The following is a 12,739-nucleotide window of genomic DNA, read 5'->3' as shown; positions in this document are numbered from 1 at the left end:
AGTTAATTCTAATAACCAGGCCTTCTTCATCATGAGGATCAATACTACGCAGTACTCAAGAAGTTTTATTCCAGCTGTTACCAAGTTGTGGAATGATCTTCCTAATCGGGTAGTTGAATCAGTAGAACTTCAAAAGTTCAAAGTTGGAGCAAATGCTTTTTTTTTGACCTGGCGGACATGAGCCTTTTTATAGTTTATTTATGACATGTCTGTTTTTCAAGTTGTTAATAGTTTATATATGACATGTCTCTTTTGACGTTGTTTCTTTTTTTAGAATGATTTATTGTTAATTTGTTCTCTTCATTTATTTATTTCCTTATTTCCTTTCCTCACTGGGCTATTTTTCCCTGTTGGAGCCCCTGGGCTAATAGCATCTTGCTTTTCCAACTAGGGTTGTAGCTTGGATAGTAATAATAATAATATATATATATATATATATATATATATATATATATATATATATATATATATATATATATATATATATATATATATATACATATATATATATATATATATATATATATATATACATATATATATATATATATATATATATATATATATATATATATATATATATATATATATATATATACATATATGCAGAAGAACCACAGGGAAAATGAAAATACGAAATATACGCTTTTAAGTCCTAACTAGTCTCGTGATACTTTTTCAGAAACTAGTCAGGACTTAAGCGTATATTTTGTATTTTCATTTTCCCTTTTGTTCTTCTGCATCTGAGCATCACGTTTTCCTGTGATTTTTACGCATATATATATATATATATATATATATATATATATATATATATATATATATATATATATATATATATATATATATATATATATGTCTGTCTGTATTTGTATGTATATATATCTGCATTTGCGTGTAAGCATATACCAAATTAAGTTTGTTCTTACTACGAATCTTATTATAAGAAAATCAAAATTATTTAGATTGTAATTATATTGTGGGATTTTTTGTCTGTGAGTAACTTTTATGCTAAAATTCTCGCTACTTCCAGTATTTGTGATTCCTATTGCCTAATATTTTAAAAATAAGTTTCATATTATTTTTAGTCAATTCTTACCTTAAATAGTCATTATTTTATGTAGAACATTGGTGTAAATTGATAACTCTTGGTCCATTTACTCTTATAAACTGGTTAGGCCAATAAATGAATATTTTCCCGTTTTTCCTTCAAAGCATTTAGGCAAAGATTAGTTTAAATAAGTTTTGTAATACACATATCACGGATGCCATTTATTTCTGAACACAAATACGTCTTATTTTACTAGCAGGGGTTAACTCGGTACGGACCATCATTGCATTTGTTAAGAGAAACCTCAGTTATATAGTAAGTTTGTTTCTTACAACTTACAACTGTCTTTTAAGATTCTTATCCAATTACCCGTTGAAAGTGAGCACTGCTATTCCTTCCTCTGTTTCGATGCTCTTGCAGTGAGTTCTATTAGGAAAAAAGGACGGTTAAAGACTTCTACGATTTTTGGGTTTAGTTTTTCTCAGTGCATAACAGATAAAGAATCCCTTATAGGCTCTTTCTCTGTCTCTCGCTCTCTCTCTCTCTCTCTCTCTCTCTCTCTCTCTCTCTCTCTCTCTCAACTGCCGTAATCTTGACAACCACAAACCGAAAAGCCATAATCTGGATACGGCAGGTTACCGATATATCCAAAATCCTGTTAGTCATAATCCCGTTATTTTTTTTTTCTTCCTATAGTCGACCAAATGTAATGATTTCTGTCATTTTGCTGAAGAAGTCCTGAAACAGAAGGTGGATTAAGGTCCTCAAGTTAGATGGTTCCATCGGTTATTATCCGGGATATAGTTTACTTTCCAGCGATGCTTTTTTTTTCAGGTGGTTAATGGAAAGCAAATTGTAACCTCGGAAGAATTAAGATCCCAGGTCGATCAAAGTCACACACAGTGTATTTTTGTGTGTTTAACTGGACCGCAATCAGAGGCACACGGGGTACGTCTGGTTGCTCTCGCGTGCGTGTGTGTGTAACTGGACCACGATCAGAGAGAGAGAGAGAGAGAGAGAGAGAGAGAGAGAGAGAGAGAGAGAGAGCATCATGGAGGAAGAGTACTATACTTGAGACTTGAAACTGATTGCAAATTATTTCTATATTTGATGAACTAAAAGTGTGTAAATAGAAACTAGCAAAAATATCAAATTGTTAAGATTGAGATGTCAAACCCTTTAGGAGAATCTTCCCATAGATCTCAAAATTGAAACAAGCTTATATTCCAAGGCTTTAGAATGCTCCAAGTTTCTGATGAATAATGTAAAACTGGTAAGATCATTATTACCTTTAATGGGCTTTCATTACTGCTGAAGTTTTTTACAGAATCAAAAGGTATCGCATACTCTATAATTCCTTATGTAGTCGTTCATCATAGTCTGTTAATTTCTCCAAAGCTAGTTAAATGCATGGTTATATGAGTAGCGAATTACGTAAATTCCCGAGCTCCAAACTCACCTGCATTATATTACATAAGTCATAAACACACAAGAATACTTCAGAGCTCTAAGAATAATATGCAACTCCCAGACTTTAACATATATGAAAACTGAATATCTAAAGGTGGATGGGTACTTTACTTTTAACGGGAACTATTCTTAAATCAACTTTGTACTTTGGTTCTTAGTCAGGGATACGACCAAGGCACTGGAATAAATATTGATGATCGAAATAATACATAGTTTAAATATATATATATATATATATATATATATATATATATATATATATATATATATATATATATATATATATATATATATATATATATATATATATATATATATATATATATATATATATATATATATATATATATATATGTATATATATATATATATATATATATATATATATATATATTCTATAAACATAACAATAATACAGTAATACCAAAATAAATCACTGGATATTTAAATCTGAACTAGACCTTAGGCTTAAGACAAAATGACACTTCAAGAATAATGCAATCATTTGTTTCACTAGAAATTAATATATGAAAATATTCCATTTTAACATTTAATGAAAAAAGTTGATAATTTAACATTATAGGAAATATAAAAGATTACACTTACATATAATTAATTGTTACTCTAACGATTTTTGGGCTCACATAAGGTTACTGAACGGTTAAGCAAAAATAAATGCATGTCACTCTTTAACCAAATCACACAAGGCCAGTCATAAAAAGAAAAAAAAATACAATATAAACTGTACTTACAAATACACTTCATTTCTTTCAAATTAAACAAACAATATAGACAATGTTCTAGAAAGCACTATAGATGCTGGTGAGAGGATTGTCGGACTTATGGATCTCTCTCTCTCTCAGGCAAACGATGGGCCCTTATATGCATGTTAATACATTGTGGAGTCTTCCAGCATTCTCAAAGTGTGAGGGAATGGGCTCTCGGGGCATCAATGTTGCTAAATTGACAGTTTGAAGCATTGTTCTATCGTTGCCTAATGATGGCAACCCTCTAAGGTAACTCCGTCCACCTCCTCTCATAACATTAAAAAAAAAAGAATATGTTTAGCTGAGAACCTTCATGCATTTTCCAACCACGTTGAAACATGATCCAATCCGTAGCATTTTATACCTTCTGTGTCATACATACTTTTTAACGAAACCATGTAACAAAAAAAGAAAAAGAAAGAAAAAAAAATCTTTAAAATAACGTAAATTTACAGTACGGAACTGAATGGAAATAATATTAAATAAATGATGACAGTTTTATGTAATTTACTAACATTGAAATAATCCTACATGAGTGGAGCCAACATTACGAGCTGGCTATACATCTCTTAAATACACAAATGAAACACGTGAAAAAAATAATATATCCTAATGTTAGACCAGCTTCGTAAGAATGGCCGCGTTCAGTTGATGAATATCCACTTCTAAATTCTGACTGCTCTCTTGGTTGATTAAATTCTAGCTATCTTTCTATTCAGCTTAATATGATCTTTGTAAATATCTTATTTATTACAGAGAATAAACTCATTGGGTTGTAATTTTTCAGGTCTTTTGTGTCTCCTTTTTTTGTGAATTATTGTTTATTTCTTGAACTGATTTCTTTTGATAAAGCATTTAGTGTTATTTTCTGGACTAATTTCTTTTGATGAAGCGTTTAGTTTTTATTATTTAGAATTATTTATTCTGACAAAGTGTTTAGCGTTTATTTTTGTAGATATTTCTTTTGGTGTATTGGTGCCTCGCTTCAATTACATTGATGAGTTTTTTCTTATTTCCACTCTCTGTAGGCAGCAGAATGGTGACATTGTCCATTGATGGTATATAATGAAGCAAAATTAAATACACATCATTGTCAGGACTCTTAATTCTGGGGTACTTTTATGTTTTGTTCCAGTTGTGCTGGCTGTACAAGATTATTCTGCAATTTGTTCCTTATCGCAACGGCTTTAGTGCTGGTGCTTCATTGGCTTGGGTTAACCAACAATTAGTAGAAGTTATGAGGTGAGCTAACCCATCACAGACAATAGTAACTTCTAAATTTTGAAGTTTCCTGGCATAAGGATTCTTACTTCACAGTCGTTAGATAAGTGCTATGAACAGTTGCTTGTCTGCATTGTTTGTCAACAGAACCCTTTCCATTCAGCAGGCTTCATTTGTCTTCTTATCTTAAGGATCAGGTGATCTCCGGATCCATGGTGGACTCATTCCGTATTTTGGAATCATATGAGAAACCTTTGCAAAAATCTTATTGAAGTTCCCAGTCACTTCTTTGAGGGTATAAAAGACAGAATTCCCATTTATGATGACAAGAGATTCTTGTGTTGGATCTGGTTTCTTCTAGATCTTCTTTCAGGTTATGTAATGCTCTAGACTTGTCAGTTTAGGCAAGAAAGTCATCCAGAGTTCCAACCACCTATGGTACAGGAGTAGAGAGTATGTCATCAGTTCTTTAAGATGGATTTGTATTCATTACCCCTGAAATTTGAAGACACATTGGATAGCAAGAATCCATTGCTCTTTATACTTGAAAACTTTATTTGTTGCTGTCGTAGCTTTAGGTTTTTTACTCATGTCTCCAAGGTTCTTCACGTGTATATGCTTCACGGGCTCAAAAAAGTCTTATCCTGCTTTTGGAGATATTGTGTAGCACAACTGTAGTGGCTTGCACCTGCCCAATCATAATAAGACCATTGACACCTCAACCAACCATACGAACGAGGCATGTAACGTCACGACGTTGAAGTCGTTACATAAATTTCATTCTGAAAATGAAATAATTACAATATTATTTTTCTCCTGCTTTACAGAGAAAATGTCAACAGACCAAAATCAAAATTAAATTACACTTATATCACGACTTACAAAAAACAATAATAAGTATATTACAACAAAACCAATCAAAACAGAAATAACAAATTTGAATTTGAATCAATCAGTAAATTACAAATGAAATTGATCAATCAATACACTTACTTAGCCCAAGTTAATTAGTTGTAGGGAGCAGTCTTATTCTAAATTATTAATGGCGAACTCGAAAAGAGAACCACTAAGCTCCAGGCCTCAAGATCAAGTGTAAAACAACGATTCTTCGCGCAGATTTTCGCTTGTTAAAGAATTTGCCCAGTACCTAGTTTGGCAACTAAACGACCAGAAATTTTATAATTGGCTAGTTCAATAATGGAAATAGAGGGGGCGATTCGTGTCTGTTTACACTCCAGAGCTTTCCTCGGGTTAATTTTTACTCTGTTATGAATATTTAAAATTCCCTTCTGAAATTTTTTTGTACAAAATTTTACATACTAGAATTATAGATAAAACTTGATCTCATTTCATAAATAAGCAAGAAACAGGAACTTGATTTTTTTTTCTTTTTTACATTTTCAACATTCTATTATTTTTCCAGTTTTTTTTTACTTAAGATCATGAAACTAACATATAGAAACCGTACTCATTTAGATGAAATTGCACTTTTTGCGACAAAATTTTACGTTATATGCAACTGAAAATCACATGTATGTTACTGTAAATGTCAACAAACCAATACGTTCATTGTTCCTCAGAATGACAACCAAAATCTCTGACCGACTTAGTGACAAACTTAGATTTTTCATCAGACTTATACCGCACTGATACTGAATGTGTTATATTATCAGGCGACTTGTTTTCTGAAACAACTTCACCACAATGCCACTGGTTACGCACGGGATTAGTATCTCTGATTATCACGATATCATTTATCTCTACTCTCCAGTTGGAATCTGACCACTTTTCTCTGAGAAGAGCTGGAAAATTTGATCATACCATATTTTCCACCAATGATTTGAAAGGAGTTCATTCAGTGCGGGTATTTTTGTGTACTCTATTTGCTCAGGTGTTTTAGCCAACTTGAAATCTAAAAGTTGACTGATATCACCGTTTGATCTACCCAAAATAAGGTCATATGGACGTAGTAATCTCACAGCATCTAATTTGGTAACATTATTTCTATGAACACCTAAAGGCCTATCATTTATCATATCAGCAACACTGTACATTAATCTCTGCAAACATAACTTAGTAAACTCAGGTTTTTTCGAAACAGTGACAGCTTCTAAAGTGTTCTTCACAATTCTGATCATCCTCTCAGTTTGTCCGACTGAAGAATGAGCTCCAGATGGTACGAAGTGCCAGGTTGCTGTTTCAAAATTTGTCTGAAAATTTGCCATCTTAGTATGGTTCCAAAGGCTCTCCATGACGTTTGCAACACCACAGATTTACAAACCAGGATCTGCAGTCACCGACGTGGGTTTTCCGCGGCTTATAGTGAAAGCATCGAAACCTGCAAGGAAGCAGTTGCTATTGTAACCTTCAAGGACCTCTTTGTGGGCCACAGCAGATGCACGACAGACGATAACCAGAATCCAGGCTTTACCAGAATTTACCCGATAATTTTTCGTCATGCGGCAATCTGCGATGGTATTGAACGGACCAGCTATGTCGATGACCACATGTTCGAATACTGGCGATGACACGAGTTGTTCCACCTTACGAGGAGCGATCTCTACTTGGGCAATCTTCTTCCGTAGACAGCGACAATATGGGTATTGCGACGCAACTTTGCCGACAAACCGTTTACCGTTGAGGATCCAGAACTGCTCACGTACTAGGGCAAGAGTAGTATCCACACCAGAGGGCTGTGGTTGGTGACATTTACGCCCCAATATCTCTGCAAAGGGTTCAGAGTATGGTATAATCGCAGGCAAGTTTGATAAAGCAGCATCAGTATTATTATTATTATTATTATTATTATTATTAATATTATTATTACTAGCCAAGCTACAACCCTAGTCGGAAAAGCAAGATGCTATATGCCCAAGGGCTCGAATAGGAAAAATAGCTCAGTGACGAAAGGAAATAAGGAAAAAAATAAATGATGAGAACAAATTAACAATAAATTATTCTAAAAACAATAACAACGTCAAAACACACATGTCATATATAAACTATTAATAAAGTAAAAACAGATATATCCTCTATGAACTATTAACAACGTCATAAACCGATATGACATATATAAACTATATAAAGACACATGTCAGCCTAGTCTAAATAATAACATTTGCTCCAACTTTGAACTTTTGAAGTTCTACTGATTCAACTACCCGATAAGGAAGATCATTCCACAACTTGGTAACAGCTGGAATAAAACTTCTAGAATACTGTGTAGTATTGAGCCTCGTGATGGAGATGGCCTGGCTATTAGAATTAACTGCCTGCCTAATATTAAAAACAGGATAGAATTTTCCAGGGAAATCTGAATGTAAAGGATGGTCAGAGTTATGAAAAATCTTATGCAACATGCATAATGCACTAATCGAACGCCGGTGCCAAATATTAATATCTAGATCAGGAATAATAAATTTAATAGACCGTAAGTTTCTGTCCAACAATTAAGATGAGAATCAGCAGCTGAAGACCAGACAGGAGAACAATACTCAAAACAAGGTAGAATGAAAGAATTAAAACACTTCTTCAGAATAGATTGATCACCGAAAATATTGTAAAACTTTTGTAATAAGCAAATTTTTTGTGCAATTGAAGAAGACAGAGACCTAATGTGTTTCTCAAAAGTAAATTTGCTGTTGAGAATCACACCTAAAATTTCAAAAGTCATATAAATTTAAAGAAACATTATAATACTGATATCCGCATGTTGAGGAGCCACCGTCCTTGACCTACTTACAATCATACTTTGAGTTTTATTAGGATTCAACTTCATACCCCATAATTTACAACATGCTCTAACTTTAGCTAGATATCTATTAAGGGATTCACCAACCCCAGATCTACATTCCGGGGATGGAATTGATGCAAAGAGAATAGCATCATCTGCATATGCAACAAGCTTGTTTTCTATTCCAAACTACATGTCATGTGTATATAGTATGAAAATTAATGGGCCAAGAACACTATCCTATGGAACACCAGATATCACATTCCTATACTCACTAAGGTGCCCATCAACAACAACTCTTTGAGATCTATTACTTAAAAAATCAATGATAATACTAAGAAATGACCCACTCACTCCCAACTGTTTGAGTTTGAAAACAAGGGCCTCACGATTAACATGGTCAAAGGCAGCACTAAAATCAAGGCCAATCATACAAACTTCCTGACCACATTCAAGGGATTTCTGTACAGCATTGGAGATTGTAAGAAGGGCGTCACATGCTCCAAGGCTTTCACGAAAACCATATTGCGAGCTAGGGAATAGATGATTACCTTCAGCAAACCTATTAAGACGTTTTGCCAGAAGACATTAAAAAACTTTAGATAATATAGGAGTTATGGAAATTGGGCGGTAATCAGTGGGACTTGAGATACCACAAACACATATACATAGAGGAGTAATATTACCAATTCTCCAACTAGTGCTAAAAGCCCCTCTTCTTGCTAACTTGGCAAAATAACAGATAACTTTGGAGCTAAGAAATCTGCTGTCTTTATAAAAAACAGAGTAAAAATTCCATTTTGGTCTACACCTCCATAAGCATCAAGGTCCATCAACAGAGCTTTAATCTCACGAGATAGAAAAGCTAAACTATTTAGTTTAGTCTCAGGAAAACAAGAATGAGGAAGTTCAAGTTTTTCATAACTCTGTTTACTGTCAAAAACATCAGTCAACAGGGTTGCCTTTTCCTTTAGACAGTGAGTGACTGAGCCATCTGGTTTAAGTAAAGGAGAAACTGTTGCATCTACAGCAAAGAGTGCAGATTTACGGGTAGACCACCATTTATGTTCCTGAGTTGTACCAGAAAGGGTTTCTTTTATGGATAAGTTGTACTCCTTTTCAGTTGAGGCATAAACTCTCTGAGCAAAAGCTCGAAGCTGAGTATAGTTGTTCCAGGTCAAATCTGATCTGTTACCCTTCCAAAGATGATAGGCCTCCTGCTTCTCCAAATAAGCACGTCTACAATCATCGTTGAACCACGGTTTGTCCTTCACTCGGTACCTTAGCACATGTGAAGGGATACACCTATCAATTGTGTTGACTAGATTCTCATTCAAAGGGACAACAGGATCTACACTACTATATAATTATGACCAATTCAAGCACAAAAGATCATGCATAATCCCATTGCAGTCTGCTTGGGATTTCATATAAAATTTAACAAGAGTATGATATATCAGGGTCAGGCTGCTCAGTCTTCACTTATAATGAAATCAAGGCATGATCAGATGTCCCGACTGGAGAACCAACCTTACTAGTTATAACACCAGGGGAGTCAGTGTATACGAGGTCCAAGCAATTACCAGACCTGTTAGTAGCTTCATTTATGATTTGCTCACAGCCTGATTCAGAGGCAAAGTTTAAAGCTCTTAAGCCATGGCGATTGGTGGGAGAGATAAAACTTAACTACTCCTTATGGTGAGCATTAAAATCACCAACAAAGACAAAAGAAGCCTTTCAATCATCTTCTTGTATCTTAGCCATAATGGTGAGAAGATAATCAAAGATAGAATCATCAATGTCTGGATTCCGGAAAATGGAACACAAATAAATGTTGTTATGCCTGCCACAAACTTTTATTACCTGAATCTCATGACATCCACATTGATAGCAGGACCTATGAGAAGCAGGGTACTCGGTCCTAATATACACCACCATTCCCCTGGCCCTAGGGATGGCATACCGTTTTAACATAATTGTATTCTTGAAACCACTTATAAGGAGCTCACATGAGTGCCTCATATTAGAAACCAAAGTTTCTGAGCACAAAAGAATATCATACTGTCTGGACGCAACTGTAAGGTCTTGGATATTTGCATGAAGACCACGAATATTGCAATACAGAAGACGAAATTGACGAAATCTAGGACGTACTGGTCCCAGATTTCGCTCAACGTCTCCAGACACCATAAGAATGAATAGAAATAAAAAAAGAGACATCATACTTAACAAGAATTATAACAAAAACAATATGTACAGAATTATAAATAAAGTGATTGAGAAACCCATATACTATAGTAAAAAGTCAGAAAAACTGGTCAACATGGAGGAGCCAATACACCATACAAGGCTAAATACCCTCCAGGATAGCCACTTCAACTGAAGGGAGAACAGTAAGGATGGTTTTGAGAAGAAAAAGAATCAGAAAAGGAAAAGAGAACCTCTTGATAAACCACCAGGCATCCATGGCCCTTCTATTCAGCCTGCCCAACACACCATTTCAAAAAAACAAGATGAAAAAAAAAAGTAATAAGCTAGAATAGTGTGCTTGATTGTACCTTCAAGCAAAGAACTCTAACCCAATAGAGTGGAAGACCATGGTACACAGGCTATGGGACTACCCACGACTAGAGAACAATGGTTTAATTTTGGAGTGTCCTTCTCCTAGAAGAGCTGCTTACCATAGCTAAAGACTCTCTTTTACCATTACCAAGAGGAAAGTACACTGAACTAATTGCAGTACAGTAATTAACCACTTAGGTGAAGAAGTGTTTAGTATCTCATTGTTGTCAGGTGTATGAGGAAAGACGAAAATATGTAAAGAATAGGCCAGACTATTCTGTGTAAGTGCAGGCAAAGAAAAAATAAGCTGTAATCAGAGAGAAGGATCCAATGCATTTCTGTCTGGCAAGTCAAAGGATCAAATACCTCTCTAGTGTTAGTATTTCAACGGGCGGCTGGTGCCCTCCACACACCGTCGGCGTCCAGTATTGTGTTCAGTGACTTTAGCTTGTTTCAGATCTGACGGTGGCGACTTCTGAGCCTGTTGAATAAGAAACAAGATTGATATTACTAACTCACGCTTCGTAGGCACAAATATATAATTTTCAGTAAACCATCTCGAACGTTCTGCTTTCGTCATACTACTTATAGCAACTGGAGTAGTCTTCCCTGTTCTCTTTAGTCGATGTCTGAAGAATTGTGAATCATTTTCCATAAATCTTATGATTCTAGAGATGCGACGTTAAATCTTCACCAGGCTGTCCTTTTTGTAGACCATTATGTTAAATGTTTTTAGGATATCAAGAATAACTGAATAATCTTCATTTGTTCCACCATCAATCTGAACACATAGTGACTTGCATCTTCCAATGGTCATCCGTGGATCTTTTATTCTTATGTCCAGATTTTCTTTCTTCGCATGAACTTCATTTGCATGTTTGATTGGCCATTCGTTGATGTCCTTCTTCATGAAGTCTGGACCTTTTTGCCATCTGTAATCCTTTCCTATTTCAGATGGGTTAAGACCGCGTGATGCATCATCGGTAACGTTGTTTCCAGAGTCCATATGGTACCAATTGTGAATATTAGTCAGAGTTTGTATTTCACTGATACAGCTGACTGTCCACATGTTGCACTTGTAGGGCTCATGACCCAGTTGTCCCAGAACTATGGTGCAGTCAGTTAGCAGCATTACCCTTTCAAGAATGAAGCTTGATTTTTTTATGATAGTCTGTCGCATTCTGGCACCCAGGAGACATCCAAGTAACTCACCACGGGGGATCGTTAATGTCGGAATTTGTGGCCAAGGTTTTGCCTTTGACATGGCAAGGACAGACGCTCACTCGTCATTTTCCAACTTCCAGTTGTAGTACGCGACACATCCATAGACAGTCTGAGAACTATCACAAAAAATAACTAGAGTGGGTCTGTCAACTGCAGTCTCCGGTGTAAGACAGCGAACAAACCTGATTTCTTTTAGACCGTAGATCAAATGAATCACTTCTTTACACCGATTGCGGGTTGTAGGTAGGTCATCATTACCATCTACAATCGGATTGTCCAATTCCTGTTTGAGGCGGAATATTTGACCCAATTTGTGCTTCAGGCAGATGGTAACCGGAGTTGCAAGTCCCGTCGGATCATAGATGGTTGCTATGATCTGTAGTTAATTTCTTCAACTGAAAGTGTCAGGGAAGGCATCATCAAAGTTTTCTAAACTGATATCTTCCTCTGATCTAATGCCTCTTCTTTTTTTGAGAAGTTAATTCTACCTGAAATGGAAACATCATCGTTGGCAGAATGATATATTATACCCAGGATTCTTTCCTGCTCTGGTTTCCGTCGCACATTGTCAGGTACATCCGGGCACTTCTTTATGTGGGCATCAATATCACTTTCACTTCCACCGATCATGAAATGCTTTATGATGAAGGATGCCTCACTGCGTACAATGTTGATTTCCTTAGTAAGTTGTAATGCCATGGAAACATCATC

The 12,739-nt window shown here is 35.3% G+C and overlaps 1 protein-coding gene across 1 annotated transcript; it reads right to left on the bottom strand.

The window, feature by feature from the left end:
• Positions 1–6,782: 6,782 nt before the first annotated feature.
• On the bottom strand, positions 6,783–11,936 carry LOC137617408 (uncharacterized). Its single transcript, XM_068347438.1, has 4 exons — positions 11,679–11,936; positions 11,218–11,285; positions 8,689–8,774; positions 6,783–7,234 (listed from the first exon to the last, which is right to left on the bottom strand). Exons 1-4 carry the CDS (start codon positions 11,934–11,936, stop codon positions 6,783–6,785), a joined length of 864 nt encoding a protein of 287 aa, XP_068203539.1.
• Positions 11,937–12,739: the final 803 nt, after the last annotated feature.

The sequence above is a fragment of the Palaemon carinicauda genome, chromosome 23 (assembly GCF_036898095.1).
Source record: "Palaemon carinicauda isolate YSFRI2023 chromosome 23, ASM3689809v2, whole genome shotgun sequence".
Lineage (NCBI taxonomy): Eukaryota > Metazoa > Arthropoda > Malacostraca > Decapoda > Palaemonidae > Palaemon > Palaemon carinicauda.
This window is presented reverse-complemented; position numbering and strand designations above follow the sequence as displayed.

Coding starts and splice junctions, on each gene's coding strand:
- LOC137617408 (XM_068347438.1), bottom strand. CDS start 11,936: ATGCTGCTAACTGACTGCACCATAGTTCTGGGACAACTGGGTCATGAG. Junction 8,775..11,217: donor CACAATACTGGACGCCGACG/GTGTGTGGAGGG, acceptor TCTATTCCCTAG/CTCGCAATATGGTTTTCGTG. Junction 7,235..8,688: donor ACAGAAATCCCTTGAATGTG/GTCAGGAAGTTT, acceptor AACCCTTTGCAG/AGATATTGGGGCGTAAATGT.